General features: G+C 40.1%; 2 protein-coding genes across 2 annotated transcripts; one reads left to right on the top strand and one right to left on the bottom strand.

Annotated features, from left to right (window-relative positions):
• Nucleotides 1-3,790: 3,790 nt before the first annotated feature.
• LOC114252925 (uncharacterized) lies at nt 3,791-10,270 on the top strand. Its single transcript, XM_089733935.1, has 3 exons — nt 3,791-3,836; nt 8,826-9,019; nt 10,043-10,270. Exons 1-3 carry the CDS (start codon nt 3,791-3,793, stop codon nt 10,205-10,207), a joined length of 405 nt encoding a protein of 134 aa, XP_089590061.1. The 3' UTR covers nt 10,208-10,270.
• A 906-nt stretch (nt 10,271-11,176) lies between these two features.
• On the bottom strand, nt 11,177-18,614 carry LOC114252916 (uncharacterized). The gene is made up of 4 exons (XM_028187607.2): nt 18,380-18,614; nt 16,571-16,684; nt 12,437-12,633; nt 11,177-11,301 (listed from the first exon to the last, which is right to left on the bottom strand). The coding sequence occupies exons 1-4, from the start codon at nt 18,462-18,464 to the stop codon at nt 11,215-11,217; spliced, it is 483 nt and encodes a 160-aa protein (XP_028043408.2). The 5' UTR covers nt 18,465-18,614; the 3' UTR covers nt 11,177-11,214.
• Between the last annotated feature and the right edge of the window lie 6,826 nt (nt 18,615-25,440).

The following is a 25,440-nucleotide window of genomic DNA, read 5'->3' as shown; positions in this document are numbered from 1 at the left end:
ACCTGACACGAAAATGCTATCAAGAATAATCTTACTTCTATCTATCTATTTATCTATGAACAAACAGCAGTATTAGTGTTTTCGTTCCTTACTTGGCTTTCTTTGGAAATAAATAGTTTGAGTGGCAAATGCTTTAGATGAGAATATATTCAAGTTTTTTGTTTTTTTATTGCTTAGATGGGTGGACGAGCTCACAGCCCACCTGTTGTTAAGTGGTTACTGGAGCTCATAGACATCCACAACGTAAATGCGCCACCCACCTTGAGTTATAAATTCTAAGGTCTCAAGTATAGTTACAACGGCTGCCCCACCCTTCAAACCGAAACGCATTACTGCTTCACGGCAGAAATAGGCAGGGTGGTGGTACCCACCCGCGCGGACTCACAAGAGGTCCTACCACCAATTTTTTTTCCTACCTATGCTGATAGCCTTGAGAGGCTATTTCAGCTTCACCCTAACGTGTGTAGGTGAGCTCACGGGGCTCAATCCGGAGTGTTGCTAACACTCACCCTAGCAAGAGCAGTGCTTCGCAGAATCTACCACCGGATCGGAAACGCGACCCACTGAGAAGATCCGGCGAGAAACGCAGTGGGCTGTGTCTATGGGTTTATTCGCTCGTCGAGGACGGTGACCGGAGCCACCAGTAATTACGCAAATTATAATTTTGCGGGTTTCATTTTTATTACACGATGTTATTCCTTCACCCTGGAAATCAATCGTGAACATTTGTCGAGTACTTATTTCATTATAAAAATTGGTACCCACCTGAGATTCGAACACCGGTACATCGCTCAACACGAATGCACCGGACGTCTTATCCGTTAGGCCACGACGACTTCAAGTTTATTTTTACTTGAACCTCGACATTTGCAACTTGAATTACATCCTCTGCTTTTCAGTGTGATATTATCTTCCCGTCATGACTTACGCGAGTGTGGTGTTCGCTCACGCGGCCCGCACACACATAGACACCCTCCAATCCCTACAATCCCGCTTTTGCAGGTTAGCCGTCGGGGCTCCGTGGTTCGTGAGGAGCGTTGACCTACACGACGACCTGGGCCTCGAGTCAATCCGGAAACACATGAAGTCAGCGTCGGAACGGTACTTCGATAAGGCTATGCGTCATGATAATCGCCTCATCATTGCCGCTGCTGACTACTCCCCGAATCCTGATCACGCAGGAGCCAGTCACCGTCGACGCTCTAGATACGTCCTTACGGATCCATCAGATCCAATAACCCTTGCATTACACACCTTTAACACTAGGAGTAGGGACCCCGGTAACCGTACTCGTCGAACTCGGCAAAGAGTTCGTCGTACAACCTAACCTAAACATCAGCCCACTGAGTTTCTCGCCGGATCGCGATTCCGACCTGGTAGTAGATTCATTCGCGAAGCAGCTATCCTTGAGTTGTTAGATCTCCTTTGGAGGCGCTCGGGCAGCTGTTAGCAAATCTCACCCCTCCTGGCTGAGCCCTTGCTCGCCCACCTGCCCTGGTAAAACTGGAAAGGCCTCCGGTCCACCAGTAATCTTTCAAACATAATATATATATCCTGCAACACTTTTGGCATCCAATGAACACAAAAGTACATTTAAAATGGCGACCACCGACATTTGGCGACCAATATGCGGTCGCCACTTTGTTTCTCAATATTTTTTACACCAATCAACTGTAGATGGAGTTATGGTTACTATATCAATTTTTGAGATGGTCACCAAATTGCCTCAGAAACGTTTGGAAAAGCATATCGCAGTGTCGAGCGGTGCCGCCAGAGGGTGTGTATACGTAGCGCTGTATATTGGCTTTTACCATACCGATGATTTGGCGTCGCCAGCCAGCTCGAAATTTCGCTTGTGAACAACGTGACGTTGCCGACTATTCACTTCGGATTCAAATTATACAAAACTATGTACTTATTATAACGTGCGTGTCGTGGGTGTAACCCACTTATTAATAGTAGTACTAGTAATTATTTCGGTATTACGGTCGGTACATTGATATTGATATTTTTTTTACTAAAAAAGATTTTTTTGTGTCATATTTGCAATTATACCATATATGATCATTATAGACCTGATGAATGTGACTGTAATTATCAAGCTAGGTTCATCTAGGTTTACTTCTACAGATTGATTAGTGGTTAATTCTCTTTTGTTTATAATCAAAATGGATAAAAAGCAAACAAGAAACGGATAATATTATAACAGCCGGCATTATAATATTCTAGTCGCTGTTTATGCGCTAAGATTTCTTGTGTAGAAAAAATAAATCACCCTCAAATTCCTGTGACACTGAAACTTTGCAGATTACTAGGTGTGTGTAAGGTGACACCTTATTTCGGATTTTGATTCTTAAGATAACAAAAATCATATTTAAATAACTATAGCGAAAATCAAGAATCGAATAGTCATAACAAGTCTCTTTCGTTTTCTCATTAATGTTCGAAACATTAATTTCAGATTTTTCAACACTTCTGAACCAAGACTTGATGATTATACTAAATTATAATAAATAATTAATATATTAATATAATATTAATAATAAATATTAATAAAATAGGTATTTGGATATGATTTTCTAATATGGCAGTGTAACAAATAAATTATTTAAACTCAAGGTCTTAAACATAACTAAATCTGCAGGTACAGGTGGCAACAGAAATTTGTGACGAAAATAATCTTGAAAAAAGAGCGAATTTCACATTGAATTCTAATTTTAATTCAAGTACATTCACAAATTAGTACATTGTGCACCGAGGGAGAAAAGTGGAACATTTCCTCCCGCATATGAAACACTGCACGCTTTTTTTTACAATAAAATCATTTTTTCTTACACTATTTTTCAAATTTATTAAAATTTATTTTCTATTTTTTAGTTGGATTTCTATAAAAGCGTATTTTGTTAGTTTTTTTAAACTATTATTTTTTAGTTGAATTTCAATGTTTTCAATTTTGTTTTAATATTGAATTGTCATCGGTCCTTAATAAGTATACCAAATTTTGAGTTAATCCGGCGTTTTGAAAATCATGTTCAAAGATTCCGTTCCAAACATACATACGTCTGAAGCTAATAAAAGCGTATTAAATACCACAAACACACAAAAATAAAATAAAAAAAGGTTACGTCTTGCTGCTTGAGCAGTGCCCATCTGCGGAGGTGGTGGTCCTTGGTGACTTTAACGCTCATCACCAAGAGTGGTTGGGGTCCAGAACCACTGACCTCCCGAGTCGGGCAGCCTACGATTTCGCTTTGTTCTACGGCCTCACTCAGCTGGTGACACAGCCCACCCGTGTCCCAGACGTTGAGAGGCACGAGCCTTCTTTGTTGGACCTTCTGCTGACATCTCACCCAGCTGGATACAGTGTGGTGGTCGACGCTCCACTTGGATCGTCTGATCACTGCCATATCCGTACTGCGATACCACTCTCTCGCCCTAGTCGTCGAATGATGACCGGGTTTCGAAGAGTTTGGCGGTACAGGTTAGCAGATTGGGACGGAATGCGTGAATTTTACGCATCCTACCCAGGGGGGCGCTTCTGCTTTTCCTCCGATGATCCTGACGTCTGTGCAGACCGGCTTGAAAACGTGGTGCTTCAGGGGATGGAATTATTCATTCCTTCTTCTGAGGTGCCTGTTGGGGGTCGCAGCAAACCCTGGTAAATAAACCTAGCAGGGATGCTGCACACCTCAAGCGGTCCGCATACGCGGCATGGAATGATGCTAGGAGATGCCAGGACCCCGACATTTCGGAGGAGAGGCGGAAATTTAACGCCACCTCTAGGTCCTATATGAGGACTATTGCCAAGGCGAATTCGGAGAACGTTGCCAGAATTGGTAAGCGACTGAAAGGCTATCCCTCTGGGAGCCGTGCTTTCTGATCGCTGGCTAAGGCTGCAGAAGGCGACTTCTGCAGGTCTTGTCTCCCACCACTACGTAAAGTCGATGACAGTCTGGCCCATAGTGCAAAAGAGAAGGCTGACGTTCTGGTCAAATTCTTCGCCTCGAATTTTTTTTTTTTATTTATTTATTTATTTATTGCTTAGATGAGTGGACGAGCTCACAGCCCACCTGATGTTGTTACTGGAGCCCATAGACATCTACAACGTAAATGTGCCACCCACCTTGATATAAGTTGTAAGGTCTCAAGTATAGTTACAACGGCTGCCCCATCCTTCAAACCGAAACGCATTACTGCTTCACGGCAGAAATAGGCAGGGTGGTGGTACCTACCCGTGCGGACTCACGAGAGGTCCTACCACCAGTAATTACGCAAATTATAATTTTGCGGGTTTGATTTTTATTACACGATGTTATTCCTTCACCGTGGAAGTCAATCGTGAACAATTGTTGAGTACGTATTTCATTAGAGAAATTGGTACCCGCCTGAGATTCGAACATCGGTGCATCGCCTCAACACGTATGCACCAGACGTCTTATCCATTAGGCCACGACGACTACATTCGACGACGACGAACTCCACTATGGATGACCGGGGCGCCACACCACCCAACATCCCCTGGTGTGATAGCTCTCTACCTGAGATCTGCTTTAGACAGTGTGCAGTCAGGCGGGAGCTGCAGGCTCTGGACGTCCATAAGTCGAGAGGGCCAGATTGCATCCCTGCAATGGTTTTGAAAACCTACGCCCCTGAGTTGACACCTACGCTAACGCATTTGTATCGTCTCTCGTATAGTACTAACTAACAGGGTCCCGTCTTCATGGAAAACCACCCACGTCCATCCTATCCCCAAGAAGAGTGACCAGTCGGACCCATCGAGCTAAGGCTTATACACAAGTCCTGAAATGACCGACAATACGGTTTCCGTCACGGTCGCTCAGCCGGCGACCTTCTTGTATACCTTACTTACAGGTGGGCTAAAGTCTTGGAGATCAAGGGCGAAGCTCTTTCTGTGAGCTTCTTATCACGAAGGCCTTCGACAGGGTCTGGCATAGGGCACTTCTGTCGAAGCTACCATCTTACGGTATCCCCAAGGGACTCTAAAAGTGGATCGCTAGCTTTTTGGATGGGCGGAGCATCACGGTCGTTCTAGACGGTGGCTGCTCCGATACCATGACCATTAACGCTGGTGTTCCACAAGGTTCGGTGCCCTTCCCCACGCTTTTCATCCTGTATATCAATGACATCTATTGATGGCATGCATTGCTATGCAGATGACGGCACGGGGGATGCGCGATATATCGGCCATTAGTCTTTCACAGAGCGTTGTGCAAGAGAGACGATCTAAGCTTGTGTCTGAAGTGGAGAGCTCTCCGGGGCGAATCTCCGAGTGGAGTGAATCGAACTTAGTTCAATTCAACCCGTTAAAGACAAGTTTGCGCGTTCACTGCGAAGAAGGACCCCTTTGTCGTGGTGTCACAATTCCATGAAGTATCCCTGAAACCTTTCACGAGTATCGGAATACTTGGAGTCGACATTTCGTGCGATGTCCAGCTTCGGAGTCATTTGGAGGGCAAAGCCAAGATGGCGTCCAAAATGCTGGGAGTCCTCAACAGAGCGAAGCGATACTTCACGCCTGGACAAATACTTTTGCTTTATAAAGCACAAGTCCGGCCTCGCGTGGAGTACTGTTCCCACCTCTGGGCTGGGGCTCCCAAATACCAGCTTCTTCCAATTGACTCCATACAGAAGAGGGCCGTTCGGATTGTCGATAATCCCGTTCTCACGGATCGTTTGGAACCTCCGGATCTGCGGAGGGGCTTCGCTTCTCTCAAAATTTTGTACCGTATGTTCCATGGGGAGTGCTCTGAGGAATTTTTTGAGATGATTCCGTCATCTCGTTTTTACTATCGCACCGCCTGCCACCGGAGTAGAGTACATCCATAACTACTTGGAGCCACTGCGTTTATCCACAGTGCGTTTTCAGAGATCTTTTTTTTGCCACGTACCATCCGGCTTTGGAATGTGCTCCCCTTCACGGTGTTTCCCGAGCGCTATGACATGTCCTTCTTCAAACGAGGCTTGTGGAGAGTACTCAACGGTAGCCAGCGGCCTGGCTCTGCCCCTGGCATTGCTGAAGTCCATGGGCGACGGTAACCACTCACCATCAGATGGGACGTATGCTCGTCTGCCTACAAGGGCAATAAAAAAAAAGGAACTTAATAGAACAAATTTAAGATGTCTGCAAAGTTACCACTTACAATATTTTAGAGTAAACCTTAATGTAGATTTTTTCAAAGTAGTTTATCTGTTTCTCCTACTGAACAATTATGGCCTTAAGTATATTATTTTCATAATTGACTGCACATGGGTTTCGACAATTATAAGATCTGTGAATGGTAGTATATTTTGTCAGTAAGTGAACATGTCAGAAGTACACGCTAATGGGAGGAAGTCCGACGTTTGTAGGAATGAATTAAGTATACGGAACAATATACAGAGTTCCAATTTATTTCCAAAAAAACGGTAGACTTATCTGTAGTGAATTGATTAGTAATATATTTAAATATACGCGGATGGAGTAAGTACACCAATGTAGTTTGGTGGTCAAAAGTACTGCGAAGAATATTGATATTAGTATATTACTATTTTCTAGGATATTGCAACAAGGTGAATTTCGAGTTGCACAGTCAGTTTCATATTCGTTAATACGTTAATATACATGATTCATTTTGCTCTAAGTCTATTAGAAGTGGTGGTTGTCAGAAGGTTGGAAAATGAAAGGTTGCCAAAAGAGTTACGGGATTTATATATATATATATATATGACGGCGTTAACGATATTTATGTTATATAGCACGTGCAATAGGAGTGACTCACACAAGCCAGGTGCGCCGGCCGTGTCGTTCCACTCGTAAACAACAGCTGCAACAGAAGTGACTCATAAGCCAGCTGCGCCGGCCGTGTCGTTCCACTCGTAAACAACAGCTGCAACAGAAGTGACTCATAAGCCAGCTGCGCCGGCTAGTATAAAAAGGCGGAACGTGCCTTGAAATGAACGCCCCCACATCAAGACGGTACGCGACCGTGCCGCCTTCATCCTAGGACGTCTCTACCCGATGATATGTAGGCGAAGTAAAATGTCCCTTAGAAATAAGGTGACACTCTACAAAACTTGCATACGCCCCGTCATGACCTATGCAAGTGTAGTGTTCGCTCACGCGGCCCGCATACACTTAAAATCCTTTCAAATCATTCAATCCCGTTTTTGCAGGATAGCCGTCGGAGCCCCGTGGTTCGTCAGGAACGTCGACCTCCATGACGACCTGGACTTAGAGTCCATCAGTAAGTATCTTCAGTCGGCGTCCATGCGCCACTTCGATAAAGCGGCACGACACGAGAACCCTCTCATCGTGGCCGCCGGTAACTACATTCCCGATCCTGCGGACAGAATGGAAAGCAGTCGACGTCGCCCAAAACACGTCATCTCGGATCCTCCCGATCCACTAACGGTGCTTTTAGGTACTTCAAGCACCGGTCACCGTTCTCGTCGAACCCGTCGCTTGCGACGAAGGGCTCGACGAGTAAATTAACTCTCAGACACAGCCCACTGAGTTTCTCGCCGGATCTTCTCAGTGGGTCGCGTTTCCGATCCGGTGGTAGATTCTGCGAAGCACGACTCTTGCTAGGGTTCGTGTTAGCAACATCGTCAGGTTTGAGCCCCGTGAGCTCACCTACTAAAGTTAGGGTTACGCTGACATAGCCTCTCAAGGCTCTCAGCTTAGGTAGGAAAAAAAAAAAAAAAAAAAAAAAATGAAATGAACATTCGTTGGACTGCGTTTGCCTGGTGCACTTACTATATCGTTGTTACGTTGTGTGATTCAGTGACTGTTGTACGTACTGGTTAAAGTTGGACAAGTGTTAAAGTGAATTGTTAAGATAACATATTGTTGATTAAATCAGGAATCAAAAAGTGACATCGTTTTACTTGGTGTTCAACAAGATAATATCTACCCTCAAGCCAACATATATTATCCTGTGAATTATTTAAAATATCCTTTTGTGATGCAGTTGATTGTTTATCTATGAAATCACGTTCTGATATCAATTACTAATTACTTAATGACTTCAAATAGTTTTAGATTATAATTTAAGGGTTAAATCACATTGTATATTTTTACACTGCTCGCATTTGACATTTGTAATCGGATGACAAATCCCATAAAATTGTTTTTTTTGTTGCTGATAAGGGTGGTTGCTTAAGTCATTACCAGAGCCCATAGACATCAGCAACGTATTAAATGTCATCACCCACCTTGAGACATGAGTTCTAAGTCTCAGTTTTATAGTACAACCGCTGCTTCGCCCTCCAAACCGAAACGTATTACTGCTTCACGGCAGAAATAGGCACGGTGGTGGTATCTACCCGAGCGGTTACCCGTTGAGAAGATCCGGCGAGAAACTCAGCGGGCTGATGCATGTATACATATGCAAGCTATTATAGAGCACCCGTTAGCGAGTATGAACTGTAAGCACGGGTTTGAACAGTATCGAAGTCGCAAGGGTGACGCCATTAGTCACGAAGGGTCGAACGTGCTGATTGTTTCTCCCGCCGATATCTATATATTAGTATAGATTAAGAGTTAAAAAATCAAAATTTCCCCTAAATGCGCGAATTGGTTTGACAAAATTGTATGAAATACACGTCATGTTTTTTTTTTTACGGTGAATGATACCCGTCGCATCTACGGCGGGTTGTAAACTCGTCTGGTCTGCCAAACTGTAATCAAGAAACTGTTTTTTTCTCCCAACTATTCGCTGATAGCTTAGGAGCTATTTCAGCTACGCGTGGACGGGAAACTCTACTCATACTAAGTCATCGTCAATCAAACTGGAAATACACATTTACATTCTTTTCTCTGACAGTTCGCGTTATTCGCAATATGAAAACGTTAGCCACGGCTTACATAAACATCGGTATCCACAACGTGCCGGTCCCGTACGATCTTGGCGATCACGCCATCACCTGCAACTTCCTCACAAACACCTACTGCCCGCTGCTGGCAGGCGAGGTTGCGACCTACACGTTGAGAATGTTCATTGAGCCGTTCTTCCCTCAGGTGAAGATGATACTTTCAAAACGTTATCCCGGGAATTTTAAGCGAACTAACGAGAACTCTCAGAAGCTGCACTTGGTTTTGCATAACTATTTTATTTTTACTGGTGGTAGGACCTCTTGTGATTCCGCGCGGGTGGGTCCCACCACCCTGCCTATTTCTGCCGTGAAGCAGTAATGCGTTTCGGTTTGAAGGGTGGGGCAGCCGTTGTAACTAAACTTGAGACCTTAGAACTTATATCTCAAGGTGGGTGGCGCATTTACGTTGTGGATGTCTATGGGTTTAACACCAGGTGGGCTGTGAGTTCGTCCACCCATCTAAGCAATAAATAAATAAAAAAAATTTAATTTCGGATGACCATTGTCTAACTACAATACATTAGAGTTTGTTATTTCCTCTAAAAGCCTAAAGAAGCTCCTGATCCATCTGGTATTAGATAGTTACCCGGCCTTATCGAATTCACCACCAGAATGCTGCCACCCCACAAAGAGACACCCGTCCGAAGTCTTATCGTTTTATGTAGTAGATGTTCCAACTTCCACCCTTCGAACCGGAAATCAATAATTTCTTCGCGGCAGTAATGCCCGAAAACTCATGGTAACAATAGAGATTGGATTCTAAAGAAGTGCAAGCCAATTTCATAATCGCATTGCATTGTACTGTTAGACGCTGGGGCTAGGGATAAATAAAATTTCAGTAAAGTACAACTAAAAAAAACTGTATTCAACACTTAAAACACTTAAACACTTCACAAACATCTTAAAACTCTCAATTCGCTTGTTCTGCTTCGCTTCAGGTGATCGAGAATATTCTACACATCTCTAGTCGTAGTTTCCGCTATCTGTCAATAGACGGCGTTGTAATTCTCGAGCATTCTGTATCCTTCGATATTCATACGACTATTCGGCGATAGATGGTGTTACTCTTACCAGCGTAACAGTACTTTATCTTGCTTCGTATATTAAAATTTCAGGTAGCTAACGAATGCAAAGTACTTTCTAGACGTTGATAACCATTTCCTTTCAGGGTACTTCGGTTACAATCGAATTCAGGATCGTGGATGAACGGGATGTACCTGTTTTGTGCCTCCGAGTTCCAATCACGATCGCTCCGCCCCTAACAAGCCCGACCAAAACACACCACTTAAGTGAACATGTTTATAACGCAACGAAACTAGATGGCGCTAGTTGAGCATGCTGGCATGTTCGTTTGATATTACGTCCGAAATGCTTTGTTTAATTTTTACAATATAAATAAATGCCCACATAAACAATTTTTGTATTTCTTCTATTAATAAAAAAACAATTTCAAACCAAAGCTCAGCATTGCAATTAGTTAATGAACTTCTTTTTCAAAAAAGTATGAGTTACTGTTTACTTCTTTAAATTAATTGCACTCTTTAGCTATTATAATATTATTTATGAGTTAATATTATTTGATGCATGTGACTAGGAGATGTATGGAATTGGCAGTGCAAAGTAGAGGGGGAAGAGGTCGATCGAAGAAGACATAGATGGAGTGTGTGAATGACGATAAGAGAGAGAGAGAGAGGAGTGAGTGTTGAGCTGACGGCTGATAGAAGAGAATGAAAGAGAAAAATTAGCTGTGCCGACCCCACCTAGTGGGCTTATCCCACTAGGGGAAGTTCTTCACTAGTGAAGAAAAAGAAGGATATTATTAATTAGCTATTTTAGAAAATTTTGCTGTGATATGAATGCTATGAATTCGAATCTCGACACGGCTATCTACTACTCGTGTAAGAAGAAGTCGTTATTACTTCGGCGACTCCAGACCGCAGCAACCACTATGGGACAGTGGTTCCGGAAATGACGCATTGACATTAATCCCACCATGTAGGTAAGCTCTCGGGGCTCAAGCCGGAAGTGTTGCTAACACTGGCCCTAGCAAGAGCAGTGCTTCGCAGAATCTACCACTGGATAGGAAACGCGACCCACTGAGAAGATCCGGCGGGAAACCCAGTGGGCAAATCGGTCTCGATCGCTCTGTTCCTCTTCTTGGACAAAAACGTCCCACATTTTTGTGTCTCTTATATTATTATTATTATTACGTTTCATCCGTAAAAAATTTACCCTCAGGCGCGCAACGAAGTCTGATTAAAAAACTCATATTTGCACTAAACATTCGATTAAAACATCCTCGTTTTCTTATTGATTTATTAATGCAATAGAATTTCTAAGCTATACAATTACAATTGGTAGCTCAGCACAAATAAGAGGTCTGTTGTCCTGGTCTTCTATGATGAGCTCGACTGTCAATTGTTGATTCTGAAAAGATGAACATGGAATTTACGATTTCAGTGTAAAATTATTGACTTTTTTTTTCAATATGAACATTTGTCTCTTATTCAATAAAAAATGTTTGCCAATCGTTCGTGTTACATAATTTCCTGGTACTTAATGTAAATTGATGTTTTTGAAACCGCTTTTTACTGGTGGTAGGACCTCTTGTGAGTCCGCGCGGGTAGGTACCACCGCCCTGCTTATTTCTGCCGTGAAGCAGGTTTGAAGGGTGGGGCAGCCGTTGTAGCTATACTTGAGACCTTAGAACCTATATCTCAAGGTGGGTGGCGCATTTACGTTGTAGATGTCTATGGGCTCCAGTAACCACTTAACACCAGGTGGGCTGTGAGCACGTCCACCCATTTAAGCAATAAAAAAAACATTTACATTTACGAAGGCATTTACACCATAGAATAAATACTATGGCCACCTAATTACATGAGGTCGGAGATCGCCCGTGGCCTAATGGGTTAGACGATCATTGTATTCACCCAGTGATGAGATTAAGACTATCAAGGTCTCCGCGGGGAGGCATGTGTTTCATAAATTATGACCTACTGACCCATATGACTTCATAGTGCCTCAATCGATAAATAAAAGACCTAAAATAAACTTAAAATAAACAAAAGGAATCCGTTTTTTTTCCCTACCTATCAGCACCTGAGAGGCTATTTCAGCTTCGCCCTAACGTTTGTAGGTGAGCTCACGGGGCTCAAGCCGGAGAGTTGCTAACACTGACCCTAGCAAGAGCAGTGCTTCGCAGAATCGGAAACGCGACCCACTGAGAAGATCCGGCGAGAAACACAGTGGGCTGTGTCTATAGGTTAATTCGCTTGTCGAGCCCTTCGGCGCAAGCGACGGGTTCGACGAGGACGGTGACCGGGGAATCCGTCCGACGGGAGACACATCAAAGGAAAAACAAAATTGTATTTTTTATTTAATTCCGAGCATTTTCATATTTATTTACCTTTTAAACCTTCTCTGGACTTCCACAAATAATTCAAGATCAAAATTAGCCAAATCGGTCCAGCCGTTCTCGATTTTTAGCGAGACTAACGAACAGTAATTCATTTTTATATATATAAATAGATAGATAGATTATGAAATTTCGAGCGCTCACCTTAGGAAAGTCATCTTCTATTAGGATCTCGAGTGAAAAGTGCACTTCTTGACCCGACGGTATAGGACATTTTGTGTTAGTGAGGAATTGGCAAGTCTTCCCCATGTCCCCGAGTTCTAGTTTGTAAGTCACTGGGAAGAACAGGGCCAAGTACGCTTTGGCTGAGGCCTTCGTGTGCATGTGTCGGATGGCGTGAGCTGGAAAAGAGAATCTTTTTATTTTTTTGTGAAAATTAAATAACTGTGCTTAGTGTGAGATTTTTTAACTTTCTCGATAGCGTAAAAGTTAATTTACATTTGTATGGAGTTGGAACGGATGACGTGACCTGGAAAAGAGAATCTTTTTATTTTTTGGCGAAAAATTAAATAACACTGTGCTGAGTGTGTGAGTCTTTTAACGTTCTCGATAGCGTAAAAGTTAATTTAAGTTTGTATGGAGTTGGAACGTTTGCCTACGTTTGCCGCTAGGGGCGCTGTTCCGACTGCATACAAAGGACAATGCCCATTTCTATGGGCGTTTGGGCCCCTAAAAAAAGTTGTCCTGTTATGATGGTTTTAACTTAATTTGATAGACAAAGAAATATCGTTTCATATTAAGAAAACGATTTTTATATTCTCACCCAGGCTTAAGAGAAATCTGTTTTTTTCTGCAGCTAAAATTAAGTTGTTAATTGTTTTCTTCGAAATCAATAATCGCTCTCATAATTATTTACAGTATTAAATAAGTTAATTATGGTTAATGTTGCTAGAAATAAGCCCTTACGTACATTTTATTATTATTATATCCTCGTAATAATAATAAAATGAAATGAAAATCCGGAAGCCGGCAACGATATTGTTGTTGTTGTTTTTAAATTCACCAATAAGCAGGCAAAGAGCGTAGCCTATACAGCCTAGTCTGTCGAAGTTATATATTTTTTATGTCAATAAAAAGCCGGTGATCTCTTTTTATTGCTTTTTGGGAGTTTTGACGTCAACTCGACGAATACCACATTGACTGAGCATGAGTTTACGCAGACCTTTTATACACAATATTACAAATACAAATAATACAAATAACACAATAAACTATTAAAAAAACATTATAATAAAAATTCAAGTGACGCTTCACTCGGGTTGCTGCCAAAACTCTCTGATCATATATAATAAGAATAGAGTAATGGTAGGCCATTGATATTTTTACTAATGGAATCATTAATATCTAAAAATATTAAATAATTCATGGTTTTAAGTAATTATTATTATTACAATATATACATATTGAATAACAAAAATAAACTAAGAAGCCTGTGAATTATAAGCATTAGCTATTTTTTTTTTATTTGTTGTTCAAGTCACAAACAACTCTTTCGTTTGACAGCATATAGGTTTGCTATAAGGCTGTATGGGCTAAGCCCTTTGCCTATTGGTGAATTTAAAAACTATGGCATGGATAGTTTTGGGATGTTATCAAATAAGTAATTTATTTTTTTGGAAAACAATGCCAGGTTGAAAGAAATGTTGATACATAAACTAAACAACGTGAAAAAATAAGGCATAGTTTTTCAAGTACAAATAGTTTTGACATAAAGTTGGCTCACTTTTGGGCATTGTCCTTTGAGTTAAGTTTTACGCTATCGATAACGATAAAAAGCTCGCACTAAGTGCACTGGTATAGTTGTTGCAAAGTACGAGCGTGCGTCTTTTATTTGTAGTTGTAATTGTAAATACACATTTTCATTAGTGTGTGCACCCGAGGGAGAGGTCAGTAGCATAGATAAGCACCTAATATGTCAGTAACAGGTCCCTGAAACTGCGACACTTTAAGACAAATACTTTTTTGTATGGAAACTAGCGACATCTTGTAACGGATGCTCCTAAACTTATACGTTGTTAAAGTTAAGACATTTAATTATTGTGTAACTAAACATAGAAAAAAAAAAACCATACAAGTCTTTATTTGATAAAGACAAATTTATTAAATTTTATCAGTTAATGGTTTCTGAAAGTTTACAAAATCCTTCATTAAAAATAAAATATAGGACAGGTAATATGTTACTGCCATCGACAGGAGCCGTGAGAAACTAATCGAAGCGAAGCCATCTAGTGGCCGATGCCCGTAAACATTTTTGTTGATTGTTTGATTTGCTTATCTATAATTAGTTTATGTGTTATATATGATTAGTAGCGAATGAGCCATCAGTCGATTTGTACTTATTGTTTCCACGTTGCTCAAGTTCCACATATTGTTCACGAAGTACGGTCATCATGTCAAATCTTAAAAGTTTTTTTTTTCTTAAGTTTTTTGTTTGCTAACCGTACGTGCTCTCACGCCTACATTGACAGCACGCAGTCGTACTTTGCTACAGCTATAACAATATTCTTAATTAGTCAGTATGTGCCTAAGTTACTTACTGTCTAATCATTGTATACAAAACGTGATAATTAAGATTAAACATATACTAAGATCTACGTGACAATAATACGTAAGTCAGTGGCTCTGACTCCCCAGCCCCGCCTGCTGCCTCCGGTCCCGAACAACATGGACGAGGCCTGGACCGTGGTAGTGCGGCGCGGGCCTGAAGGTGGCGACGCCTGCTGCGCCGCGTCCCAAGCCCAACTTTGCGGCCGCCGCTTCACGTCAAGAGGGTCGAGTGGAGCCGAGGGGCAAAACTGCTAGGAGAAAACCGCGCGCCCCGCGGTCGGCTGCAGTGGTAGTATAGCTGCTGCCGGCCGCCAAACAGAAGGTGATCACGAGGTGATGGCCTGGACGTGCGGTGGTGTGAATACAGACGCCCTTGGCGTGGAGGATGGCCTGAGGGTCCGGCAGACGGCCAACGAGGTTCGCTTATTATTAGAATGCTCTGCGTCGCCCGAATGCTCCCGCTGCCGAGGTGCCCCCTCCTCCCATCAAGAGGGTGGATATTCATGCGGCCGTGTTTAAAATGAGAGTAAAAGACTCGGTCCCCGGCCCGGACGGCGTTCACGGCCTGGTCTGCGACTTGGCCTTCGAGGTCCTAGAGGACCGGCTCGGGGGGCTTTTTGAAGCGTGCCTCGTCGTCGGAACGGTTCCCGTCGAAATGGAAGACGAGGGTGATGGGAGAGATGTGCTCCGCACTAGACGCTCCACTTTCCCCCCTTTGCCTTTCCATGAGTTCTGTCTCATGCAAGGTTTGGATGCTGGTTGTTGAGCGACAGGAGGTTTTAGTCGGTTCAATTCCGACATGCTCCGCCCTCCATCCCCAGTGGAGGGCGGAAGACTATTGATTCCCCCCTGACAAAAAAAAAACTATAAAACTAATATAGCTTTCACCACATTATCAAGTTGTCTTCTTTGTTTATGAAACATTTGTTGCTGTTTTTCCAAATTTGCGGTAAGCTTCTGGATTTTGTCTGCCCTTAATAATTAATTGTCCTGTTAGTGAGTGCAGCGTAGCATTATTAGTTGAGTACTAATGCCTTTTTATATGGAATCTTTCCTCACTGAAATGAGTTCATTACACAGCAAACAAATAGGCCTACCATTATGCAAGATAAAAAAGAATTCTTCAGTCCATTTTTCATGATACTGGCGACCCTCTGTATCTATCTTTTCGTTTCTTTCTACCAGACATCATTTTTGTTTACTTTTCATTCAATAAACTTAATAACAAACTATAGTTAGTAACCACCAGCAATTAGTAGTTTATAGTGACATCGATCCTTGATGCGTGTACAATTTTTCAGGTCAATCTGGCGTCTCGAAGTTGATCAAAATTACTTAAAGATTAGATGGATGATACAGGTGAAATATTTTTTTTTATTACTTAGATTGGTGGACGAGCTCACAGCCCACCTGGTGTTAAGTGGTTACTGGAGCCCATAGACATCTACAAAGTAAATGCGCCACCCAACTTGAGATAAGTTCTAAGGTCTCAGTACAGTTACAACGGCTGCCCTGCCCTTCAAACCGAAACGCATTACTGCTTCACGGCAGAAATAGGCAGGGTGGTAGTACCTACCCGTGCGGACTCACAAGAGGTTCTACCACCAGTGAATAAAAACGTATTTAAAAAAAATTAATTATTTTTGTGTTACGGATGAAAATGAAAGATGTGGAAAAAATGAGCAGCTGTTACTCGACAATGAGGTCATAATTAAGCGAATTAACACCAACGGGCGTTGAACTTTAGGTTCAAAGTAGCGATTTGACCCCGACGGAGCTTGCATCTTGGTTTCTCGCATCCAACTAATTCCACTGATGCGGGCAGTGGTCCTTTTCCCTTCGAGCCTGCGAACAAAAATTATAGCATAAGCACGCCTTAATAGTTTCTTGTTTAGAATAATACAAATTTGAAATCGTCGTGGCCTAAAAGATAAGATGCTTCGTGTGGTCGTATCGAGCGATGCGACATTGCCTGTGTTCAAATTCCGTTTGAATTAGCTTCGTATGATATATTAAAAAAAAAAGGGTGCGTGTACTTATGTACGCGCGTAAGAAGTTATACTTTATTTTTATTAAATTTATTTCTTTTTTATTTTAAATATTAAATAATTAATAAGAAATATTTAACGCTAATAATTTAATAATATTTAGTATGAATTATATTAAATAATAATTTTGTCATTTATATTACTAAAAAATGAATGTTAATAACACTTTTTTTTACGAGTGTACATGCGCGAAAGTTCTCCTGCGGCTATATTCAGACTCGCCAAGTTACGTCGGTCGTATTGTAATGAGCGATTTAGTGGGCAACTTCTTTCTGTTAATTTTGTGTCACGGTGCGCGCGCATCGTAAAATTTCACTCTCATCGATTTTTCATAACGCCCCTAAAGAAGTATAACTTCAAAAACAAAAATTAATAATAGTTTGAAAGATCATTATAAAAACACGCTTTTGTAGTTAGCTGAACTAAAAAGTAGATTATAATTTTCTATTAAATTGAAAAAAAAGATTGATAAAGAAATAAAAAGATGGTGGCACGTTTTGAGGTCTATGAGCTTCGCCACCCACTTAACGCCAGGTGGTTTAGGGTGCTGGCACACTTCTTCTGCCACGAAGCGTTTGCCTTCAAAAGTGGCAGCCATCATGGAATGCAAATGAAACTTCTATCTCGTGAGATATTGTGTACATTGCGGCGTTTATAAACTCCGATAACTCGTCTGTTGGAATACCTTATAAATTATACAAAAACATTATAAGACTAACTGTACCTGTCCGCTTCGCTGGGCATTTCAAATTAACACTATTATTTCTCACCTTCCCAAAGATTCTCATTATTAACGCCCCCGCAACTGGTGTAGGGAGTCCAACACTCATATAAATATTAGCCTATCCATTAAGTACATGTATTTTCTACATGGATACCAAGTTTCAAGTCAATCTGATGCAGGGTTCAGTAGTTATAACGGAACATCCGTAAAAAGTACTGTAGATTTATATATTAGTATAAATAACGTAAAATTGCGGATGAAAGAAAAAAAATACTATTATTATTATTATTATTTTTTTATTGCCTTTGTAGGCAAACGAGCGTACGGCCCACCTGATGGTAAGTGGTTACCGTCGCCCATGGACTTCAGCAATGCCAGGAGCAGAGCCAAGCCGCTGCCTACCGCTTAATACTCTTATAACTAATAATAATAATACTCTTAATGAATACTCTCAATACTATTATAACTTATGCTAGTTTAGTTTGCCCTATAACTTGTCACTCATTCTAGGTAAATACTACACTGAAAATCTCCTTTGAAGTACTAACGTCAAACGAAATACAATCACGAAAAAACCCCACCAATTCGTTTTGTCTTTATTTAATAATTTTATATTCTATATTTTTATTAAAATAACTGTATTAATTTCCTTTTTATTTATTTATTATTAAAGGAAATAGTCAGTGTGCTTGTATCGTGCAGTCATTAGTACAGCGCCATTAAAAAAATGACGATTAAAAGACGAGAAAATTATGAAAAAAAACTTACATTTATCAACATCAGTCCCTTGGATTACGACAATTGTCCACAAACACAAAAACGTCGCTAAATATAAACGAACCAGTACTGTCATCGTTATATTAATTTGAACACGCGACTAATCCTTCGCGTCGTCTCTTTAAGAGCTCATCGCTGTTACAGATTGCAATGCGTTTTGCATACCTCCCGCATGCGGTCTAACCTTGATTGCAGATAGTTATTTTTTTTTTGTTCTATTTTATGCGTAACATCTAGTCGTAAAGGGTAAGACGCTGCGTGTTGTCATATCGAATTATACAACTTAATAATTTTTTAAATACCAATGCTGATATCCTCGGGAGCGTTACCTTAGCGTGTAGGTGAGCTCTCGGGGCTCAAACCGGTGGTGTTGCTAGCGCTGGCCCTAGCCAGAGCAGTGATTTGCAGAATCTACCACCGGATCGGAAACGCGACCCACTGAGAAGATCCAGCGAGAAAATTAGTGGGCTGTTTGTGGGTTAATTTACTCGCCGAGCCCTTCGTCGCAAGCGACGGACTCGGCTACCGGTGACCGGACAAACTGACCTAAAGCTAACCGACCGACGACCACGATGAAGGAATAAAATAGTACAACCAAATAAATCTAACTTGTAATGTCTCTAAGCTTACTGGGCTTTATTTTAAGGCTACTACGGTTGGTTTTACAGTACTTTGACGTTGATTACATGCGTCATTCACGTAGTGATATATAAGGAGCGTAATAGCCATCAGACAACAGAAGAGGCGATATATTAGCTTATACTCAATGGTTAATTAAGTACAATAAGATATATGATTTCCATCAGAGACTTAGAATTGCCCATGAGTAGATTTTGAGCGCAGTGCATTCTCTTCTCCACTTTTTAATTGATGACACCTCAACATTTAATAGTTAATTGATGCCCATGTCAGAAATCAGTTATCTGTTCGTCAGTTCGTCATGACTAGAACTGTATTATTATGTATCTATCTCATAGAGTATAATTCAAAATGTCATTATAACTTTTAATAAAGTCGGTTAAGTCAGTGCGATATACTCTCACACAGGTCGTCGTACTCGACAAAGTGATCGAGGAGGTTGACGTGAATGGCTGCCCCAACCTTTAAGCCGAAACGCATTACTGCTTTACGGCAGAAATAGGCAGGGCAGTGGTACCAAATATAAATTTTATGCAGCTATTTTTAGACTAGATTAGATTAATTTAGAATTGTAACTATGACAATATAATTAGAAACTTTCATATTTGCGAGTTAAAGTAACTTGTGATTGCAAATGCGATAGATATTACTCAAATCTCGCTGTACTTGGACTTAAATTCTTAACTAATTATCAGAACTATGTCAGCCGTGGTGCTCAAACAAAGAGATATGTAAATAACATAACAAATCAGTCATAGAATTATTTCCGCGTTTATACAATGTTTATCACTGAGAAATACGCAAATAGCACTACGAAATAAAGGGGAATATGTGTTAACGGGTTTTTAATGTTCACGGACTGCCGTGCGCTAGTTTGTTTTAAATTTATCGGTGACTAGGAAAAATGCGAATAATGTTGCTGTACAATTATAAATTGGACGAAAAAGGAAGGTGTTAACCTCCAAACCTTTAGATTTCGATTAACAAAATATGAGGAGATTTTTATTCTTAGTTTTTAACATCTTGACCTTAATTTTGTGTTTCTTATATGATTCTTTAAAGCAAATTTAAAGTGAACCATTAATACAATACTGTACATCTAGAGCAGGGATTCCCAAACTTATTTTGTCTATTGCCCATTTTGAGAACAAATTATTTTTTAGCGCCCCCATTTTATCATCTACTTAAAGACCACTATAGCGAGAGCTCAGTCGGTATCTAAGAGTCCTCCTAGATAAAATTACAAATCACCTCCCAAGCTTCTACGTTGTACGTTTATTCTATAGGTGAGAAGAAAATCAAAGGACACATGTACTTTAAGGCGTTGACCTCCAAACCTTTGGACTTCGATTAAGAAAATTTAAGGAGATTTATATTCTTAGTTGTTAACATCTAGGCACCACTTGTTATTTCTCCTCAAGATGAGAAAGCACTCATCAATAGTCCAAGATAGGTCGGGATGACGTCTAATATCTAAATTTAAGTTATTGTTTGCATACCTTTTCGCGACTATCGACCTTAATTTTGTGTTTACGTGGTGGTGTTAAATGAAGGCTTAATCTCAAATGATTCCTTAAAGAAAATTAAAAGTGATCCATACAGCACAATACCGTAGATCTAGATGATCCAATGGATTCAGTCTTTCAATGAAGACGAGAAGAAGAGACCTATACACAGCATTGGGTGAGCACGGGTTGAAGAAGAGAGAGAAATCCAAACAAACAAACAATAAGAGCGAAATAAATTTGAATATCTACGATTTGTAGTCAGGATCACTTTTTCGTAACTCTTATGCTAGTAACTGTAGTATTTATTAAATGAGGGGCATCAAATTTAGCTATAGTGACATTATACGAAAATTTATAAAATGGCTTTTGTGTAAAAATTTTATAGTTTTGGATCATAATTCATGGGTGTGATTAAGAAAGTCAAACCATAAACAAATAAACAGATTAATTTTAAAGAGTTAATAATAATTTAACAATTGCTCGAAATTTATTTTAGTAGCAAAATGTAATGTGATGATCCTATCAATTTAATTTTTAATATAAATTTTTTTTTAAAAGTCCTTTTAATCATAATTCTGGCACGGTACGTCCCGTTTTCAAAAATATATATAAAAAATTTATTAAATCTGTCAATTTAAAACCGGTACATTGCCTGTTGACATTTGGGCTTACATTTTAATCCGGAGCAATCACACGGCGGTCATAAGATCGCCGTACGCCCCATCATCGTCAAACAATGTTTTAATTAAAACTTCGGAATCGAATTATAATCAGTCCTCAGTGACCTACAGATGAAGTGAGAGCTTCGGGCCCGGTCTAAATTGTTTTGTGTATTTATTTAATTGGATTTACGTTATGGACGTTGCCTTTGTGACGAATAAAGGATTTACAGTGATTTGTATATGGTTGAAGTTAATTGTTATGCAAACTCTTGCGTGCTATTGATTTCTGGAATTGTCCTTCTTTTTGTTTTTCCTACCTGAGCTGGTAAGCTTGGGGTATATGCCAGCGTAACCTGGCGAGTAGCTGAGCTCACGTGGCCCTAACCTGATTCCGTTGCTAAAACTAACCCTAACAAGAGCAGTGCTCCGCAGAATCTACCACCGGATCGGAAACGCGACCCACTGAGAAGATCCGGCGAGAAACTCAGTGGGCTGGGTCTGTGGGTTAATTTACTCGTCACGTCCTTCGTCGCATGCGACGGGTTCGACGAGAACGATGACTGGTGCTTGAGATACCTAAAAGCACCAACGTGGATCGGGTGGAGGCGACGGCGACTGTTTACTATTCAGTCCAGGGGTTATGGGTTGTCCCTCTAAGATGAGAAGGTACAGAAGCAGTAGCAACAGTAGAACTCTTAGGTGTATTCCTGATCCGATGTCAGGAATACACGTAAGAGAACGGAAAGGAGTAAAGGAATGCAGAAATGACGGCGTTTAAGATATTTGGCCGTTTGGTATAGAAGCGAAGATTGAATCATGAATAAGTAGATCGACTGCGGATTTTGGGAGCAATAAAGATTGAAACTGGTAATATAGGACGTCTTGTGAGTCCGCACGGATAGGTGCCATTACCGTGCCTATTTCTACCGTGCCTATTTCTGTTCTGAAGCAGTAATGCGTTTCGGTTTGCAGGGCGGGGCAGCCGTTGTACTGTAAAAACTTTGAACTCATGTCCCAAAGTGGGTAGCGGCTTTTACGTTGTAGATGCTTATGGGCCCCGAGAACCACTCAATACCAGGTGGGCTGTGAGCTCGTCTATTTAAGCAATAATGTGAACTTTACCGAATATTCGGCCAAATTATTGCCTATCAAATATGTCACAAGTACTTAAGGCATACGGTGCTATGAATATTGGCGAGATCTTGAACATTATCTCCGCAATCGATGGCTGTGTCAAGTAGATATCGGCAGTTCCTGTAACCCTCTCCTTCGTAATCTGTTTAGGGTTGATAAATATACTTAATTAGAAAATTATTATATGAAATTTTTTGTTAGTGATATGCTAATAACTATTCATAATGTTCATGAAGTCATATCAAATGCAGATTCATATCAATGTTATTGGTTTTATTTAATTCTGGTATACTATATGAAATATTAATGAATGTAATATGGATGCAAAATCTGAAGCAAAAGAAATGAATTAAAAAAAGTGCATGCGTACAAAGTACACATGTCAGAAGTGAAACTTTTTTGGCGAACTAATTTATAAGTCTTGCTTATATTTACACAAATCTAAAACTTTGGATTTCCGAGACTTAGAGGATGGGAAAAAGGAAGATATGTTCCCGCCAAAAGTCTATCAAATATCAATCTCAAACCTCAGTGTTGACAGTCACATTATGTTTAGATTTCTAAATTGTAAATGACTAATATTTTGCAAATTGAATTGACTAATTTAATTTCATGCTATTTGATTAATGTTCCAAATTCTTTTCATTTCATTTCAATTCCTATTAACATTTTTCACAAAAAAAATATAAAATATTAGGCTGTACGGTATGATACATTTGCCTTTCCAGTTGAAAAACTACAACAACTACTAATACTACTGTCATTTGACAAGTACTTAATTTCAATAGTAGTTTGATGTCACTTCCGTTGCATACCTGCGTGACGTTCTGAAAAAATTTTACCCTCATGCTAAAGAAGTTTCACTTCAAAAATGCAGAGGGTATTCGAACGAAATTCTTGAAAACGAAAAGTGGTGAGTTGCAACACCACAGAACTGAAAACACTTTTGATATTATTAATTACGCGTAATGCTACACTATTTAAATCAAATAAAACTCAATAACACGCGAGCGATACATTGCTTACTCACGGGCTATGAACTTACCATAATTACGGGCTTCGTTTATGGATTTTTCGTATAGCAAATCAATAATGTTTACCGGCTCATATCAGGCAAGTTATTTGCTGTCCTTTCGAGATCGTTATCTTCATTAATGCTCTGTAAAAATTTAAAGATTTAAGCGTATGTCTTAAGCTGCGAGCCGATGAGAACGAGTAATCAAATCGGACATCTTTTGGATGGCTGTGGGGAAACCGAACACGTATATTGTCTGCCCAATCTAAAAAAAAAAAAAAAAGTAGTATAGGTACATGAGCCGAGAATGCGATTTCGAGCAATATAGCGCTTCACGGGAATAACCATATTTGGGATAAACGATCGGGAGGTACAATAAAGTTCTATAGGATCTGTGACGTATATGTTTTGTGTTGTCGTTGATTTTAATGTTTCTGTTCAAACAATCGGATCTAGATGGAGCACATGAGATATTTCCATTCTCTTAGAATTCATTGCTTCTCTGTATGATTTAAATAATAAAACAAATAAAAGTATATACGAAAAAATGAAAAATAAAGATTTCTTGTTCCATTAAAATTGGACGCGCCAAAAGAAATTTGTATTATTATTAGTACGAAAGTAACACTGTCTATAAAAATTTTTCATTCCCAAACTGAACCGAAAATATAGACAATTAATTTTTCTTCCAGCTCCCTTTTCTTCAGCTTCTCTTCTCTCTAACGGTAGGCAGCGGCTTGGCTCTGCCCCTGGCATTGCTGACGTCCATGGGCGACGGTAACCACTCACCATCTGGTGGGCCGTATGCTCCTCTGCCTACAAGGGAAATAAAAAATAATAATCTTCCAAACAAATATCTTTAAGCAGGGCCGCGAAAGGGGAATCATAATAAAAATTAGACGTCATATTATAGATGTGTGTATGCACAATGTAACTCTTAAAAAAAAAAATAGTTTAAAATTTATAGGTTTGTGTTGGATTTTCTATAAAAGCGTATTTTGTTAGTTTTTTTAAATTATTATTTATTTTTCATTTTTTAGTTGAATTTCAATTATTTCAATTGTTTATTTTTAATAATTTTTTTAATTGAATTGTCATATGTCCTTAATAAGTATACCAAATTTCGAATTAATCCGACGTTTTTAAGGGGGTCAAAATCATGTTCAAAGATTCCGTTACATTCTAACATACATGCGTCTGAAGCTAATAAAAGCGTATTAATTTTATAGATAATAACTGAACAATGTTTCTAAGCTTTTATATGCACATCAGTATTATGTAATAATTCGCATTGTATCATCCCTGTACCATTCGCGAGACGAAGGGCCCTATCGAGCGAGTGTAATCTCGAATATCGAAATCTCGAAAAAATTATATAAATAGTTAGAAAATACCCATGCTTATACAATGCCACATCTGATCACTCGATTTCTTAATACTTTTAAATTTTGACACTGCTATCGAAAGGCACTATGATTTGGCGAATGCGTTGCGTCAAGGAGCGTTGGACTCATCTAGTGAATTTGAAGAGCGCGACGTTAAGTACGCGGCGCTAAGTACGCGTTCTGTTTGACAAAGGCTTTAACCTTACTACGGACGATTTCCTCGACGTAGGAATAACATCGTGTAATTAATAACGACCGAACGGTTTTTCATTTGTTAGACCAAAGTTCTGAATGTTTCACGCACAACTTGTATTTTCGTAAGATAATTTTACAAAAGTTACGAGTTTGTGTTTTTAGTATTTTAACTTGTGTTAGGGCGTGTTGTGAGGTCGCACGCACTGCCTATTTCTGTTGCGAAGGTGCAATGCGTTGCGGTTTAAAGGGTAAGACAGCCGTTTGTTCTGTTACCTACGCGCTGGGGTTCCGGATAAATAAATGTTCCACCAAAGTACAACTAAAAACTGTATTCAACACTTAGAACACTTAAAAGGCTTCACAAACAATTTAAGATTCTCAATTTGCTTCTTCCGCTTCGCTTCAGTTGATCCGTTCGCTGTTTCGCTTCGAGTAGTTCCGATTACTAACTGACTGCGTGCCATCTCTGCAACGCTTTTATAGCTGATACCACATCCCTATAATTATCGAGAAT

The sequence above is a fragment of the Bombyx mandarina genome, chromosome 16 (genome assembly GCF_030267445.1).
Source record: "Bombyx mandarina strain Sakado chromosome 16, ASM3026744v2".
Classification (NCBI taxonomy): Eukaryota; Metazoa; Arthropoda; class Insecta; order Lepidoptera; family Bombycidae; genus Bombyx; species Bombyx mandarina.
The sequence above is the reverse complement of the archived record's forward strand: the minus strand, read 5'-3'. Positions and strand labels throughout refer to the sequence as shown.

What these genes read in the sequence shown, in the direction of transcription:
- LOC114252925 (XM_089733935.1), top strand. Translation starts at nt 3,791, where the DNA reads ATGAGGACTATTGCCAAGGCGAATTCGGAGAACGTTGCCAGAATTG. An exon ending in GGAGAACGTTGCCAGAATTG is followed by an intron (nt 3,837 to 8,825) that starts GTAAGCGACTGA and finishes TTTCTCTGACAG; the next exon opens with TTCGCGTTATTCGCAATATG. An exon ending in TTGAGCCGTTCTTCCCTCAG is followed by an intron (nt 9,020 to 10,042) that starts GTGAAGATGATA and finishes ATTTCCTTTCAG; the next exon opens with GGTACTTCGGTTACAATCGA.
- LOC114252916 (XM_028187607.2), bottom strand. Translation starts at nt 18,464, where the DNA reads ATGACAGTACTGGTTCGTTTATATTTAGCGACGTTTTTGTGTTTGTGG. An exon ending in AGGGACTGATGTTGATAAAT is followed by an intron (nt 16,685 to 18,379) that starts GTAAGTTTTTTT and finishes TTTTGTTCGCAG; the next exon opens with GCTCGAAGGGAAAAGGACCA. An exon ending in GAACCTAAAGTTCAACGCCC is followed by an intron (nt 12,634 to 16,570) that starts GTTGGTGTTAAT and finishes TCTCTTTTCCAG; the next exon opens with CTCACGCCATCCGACACATG.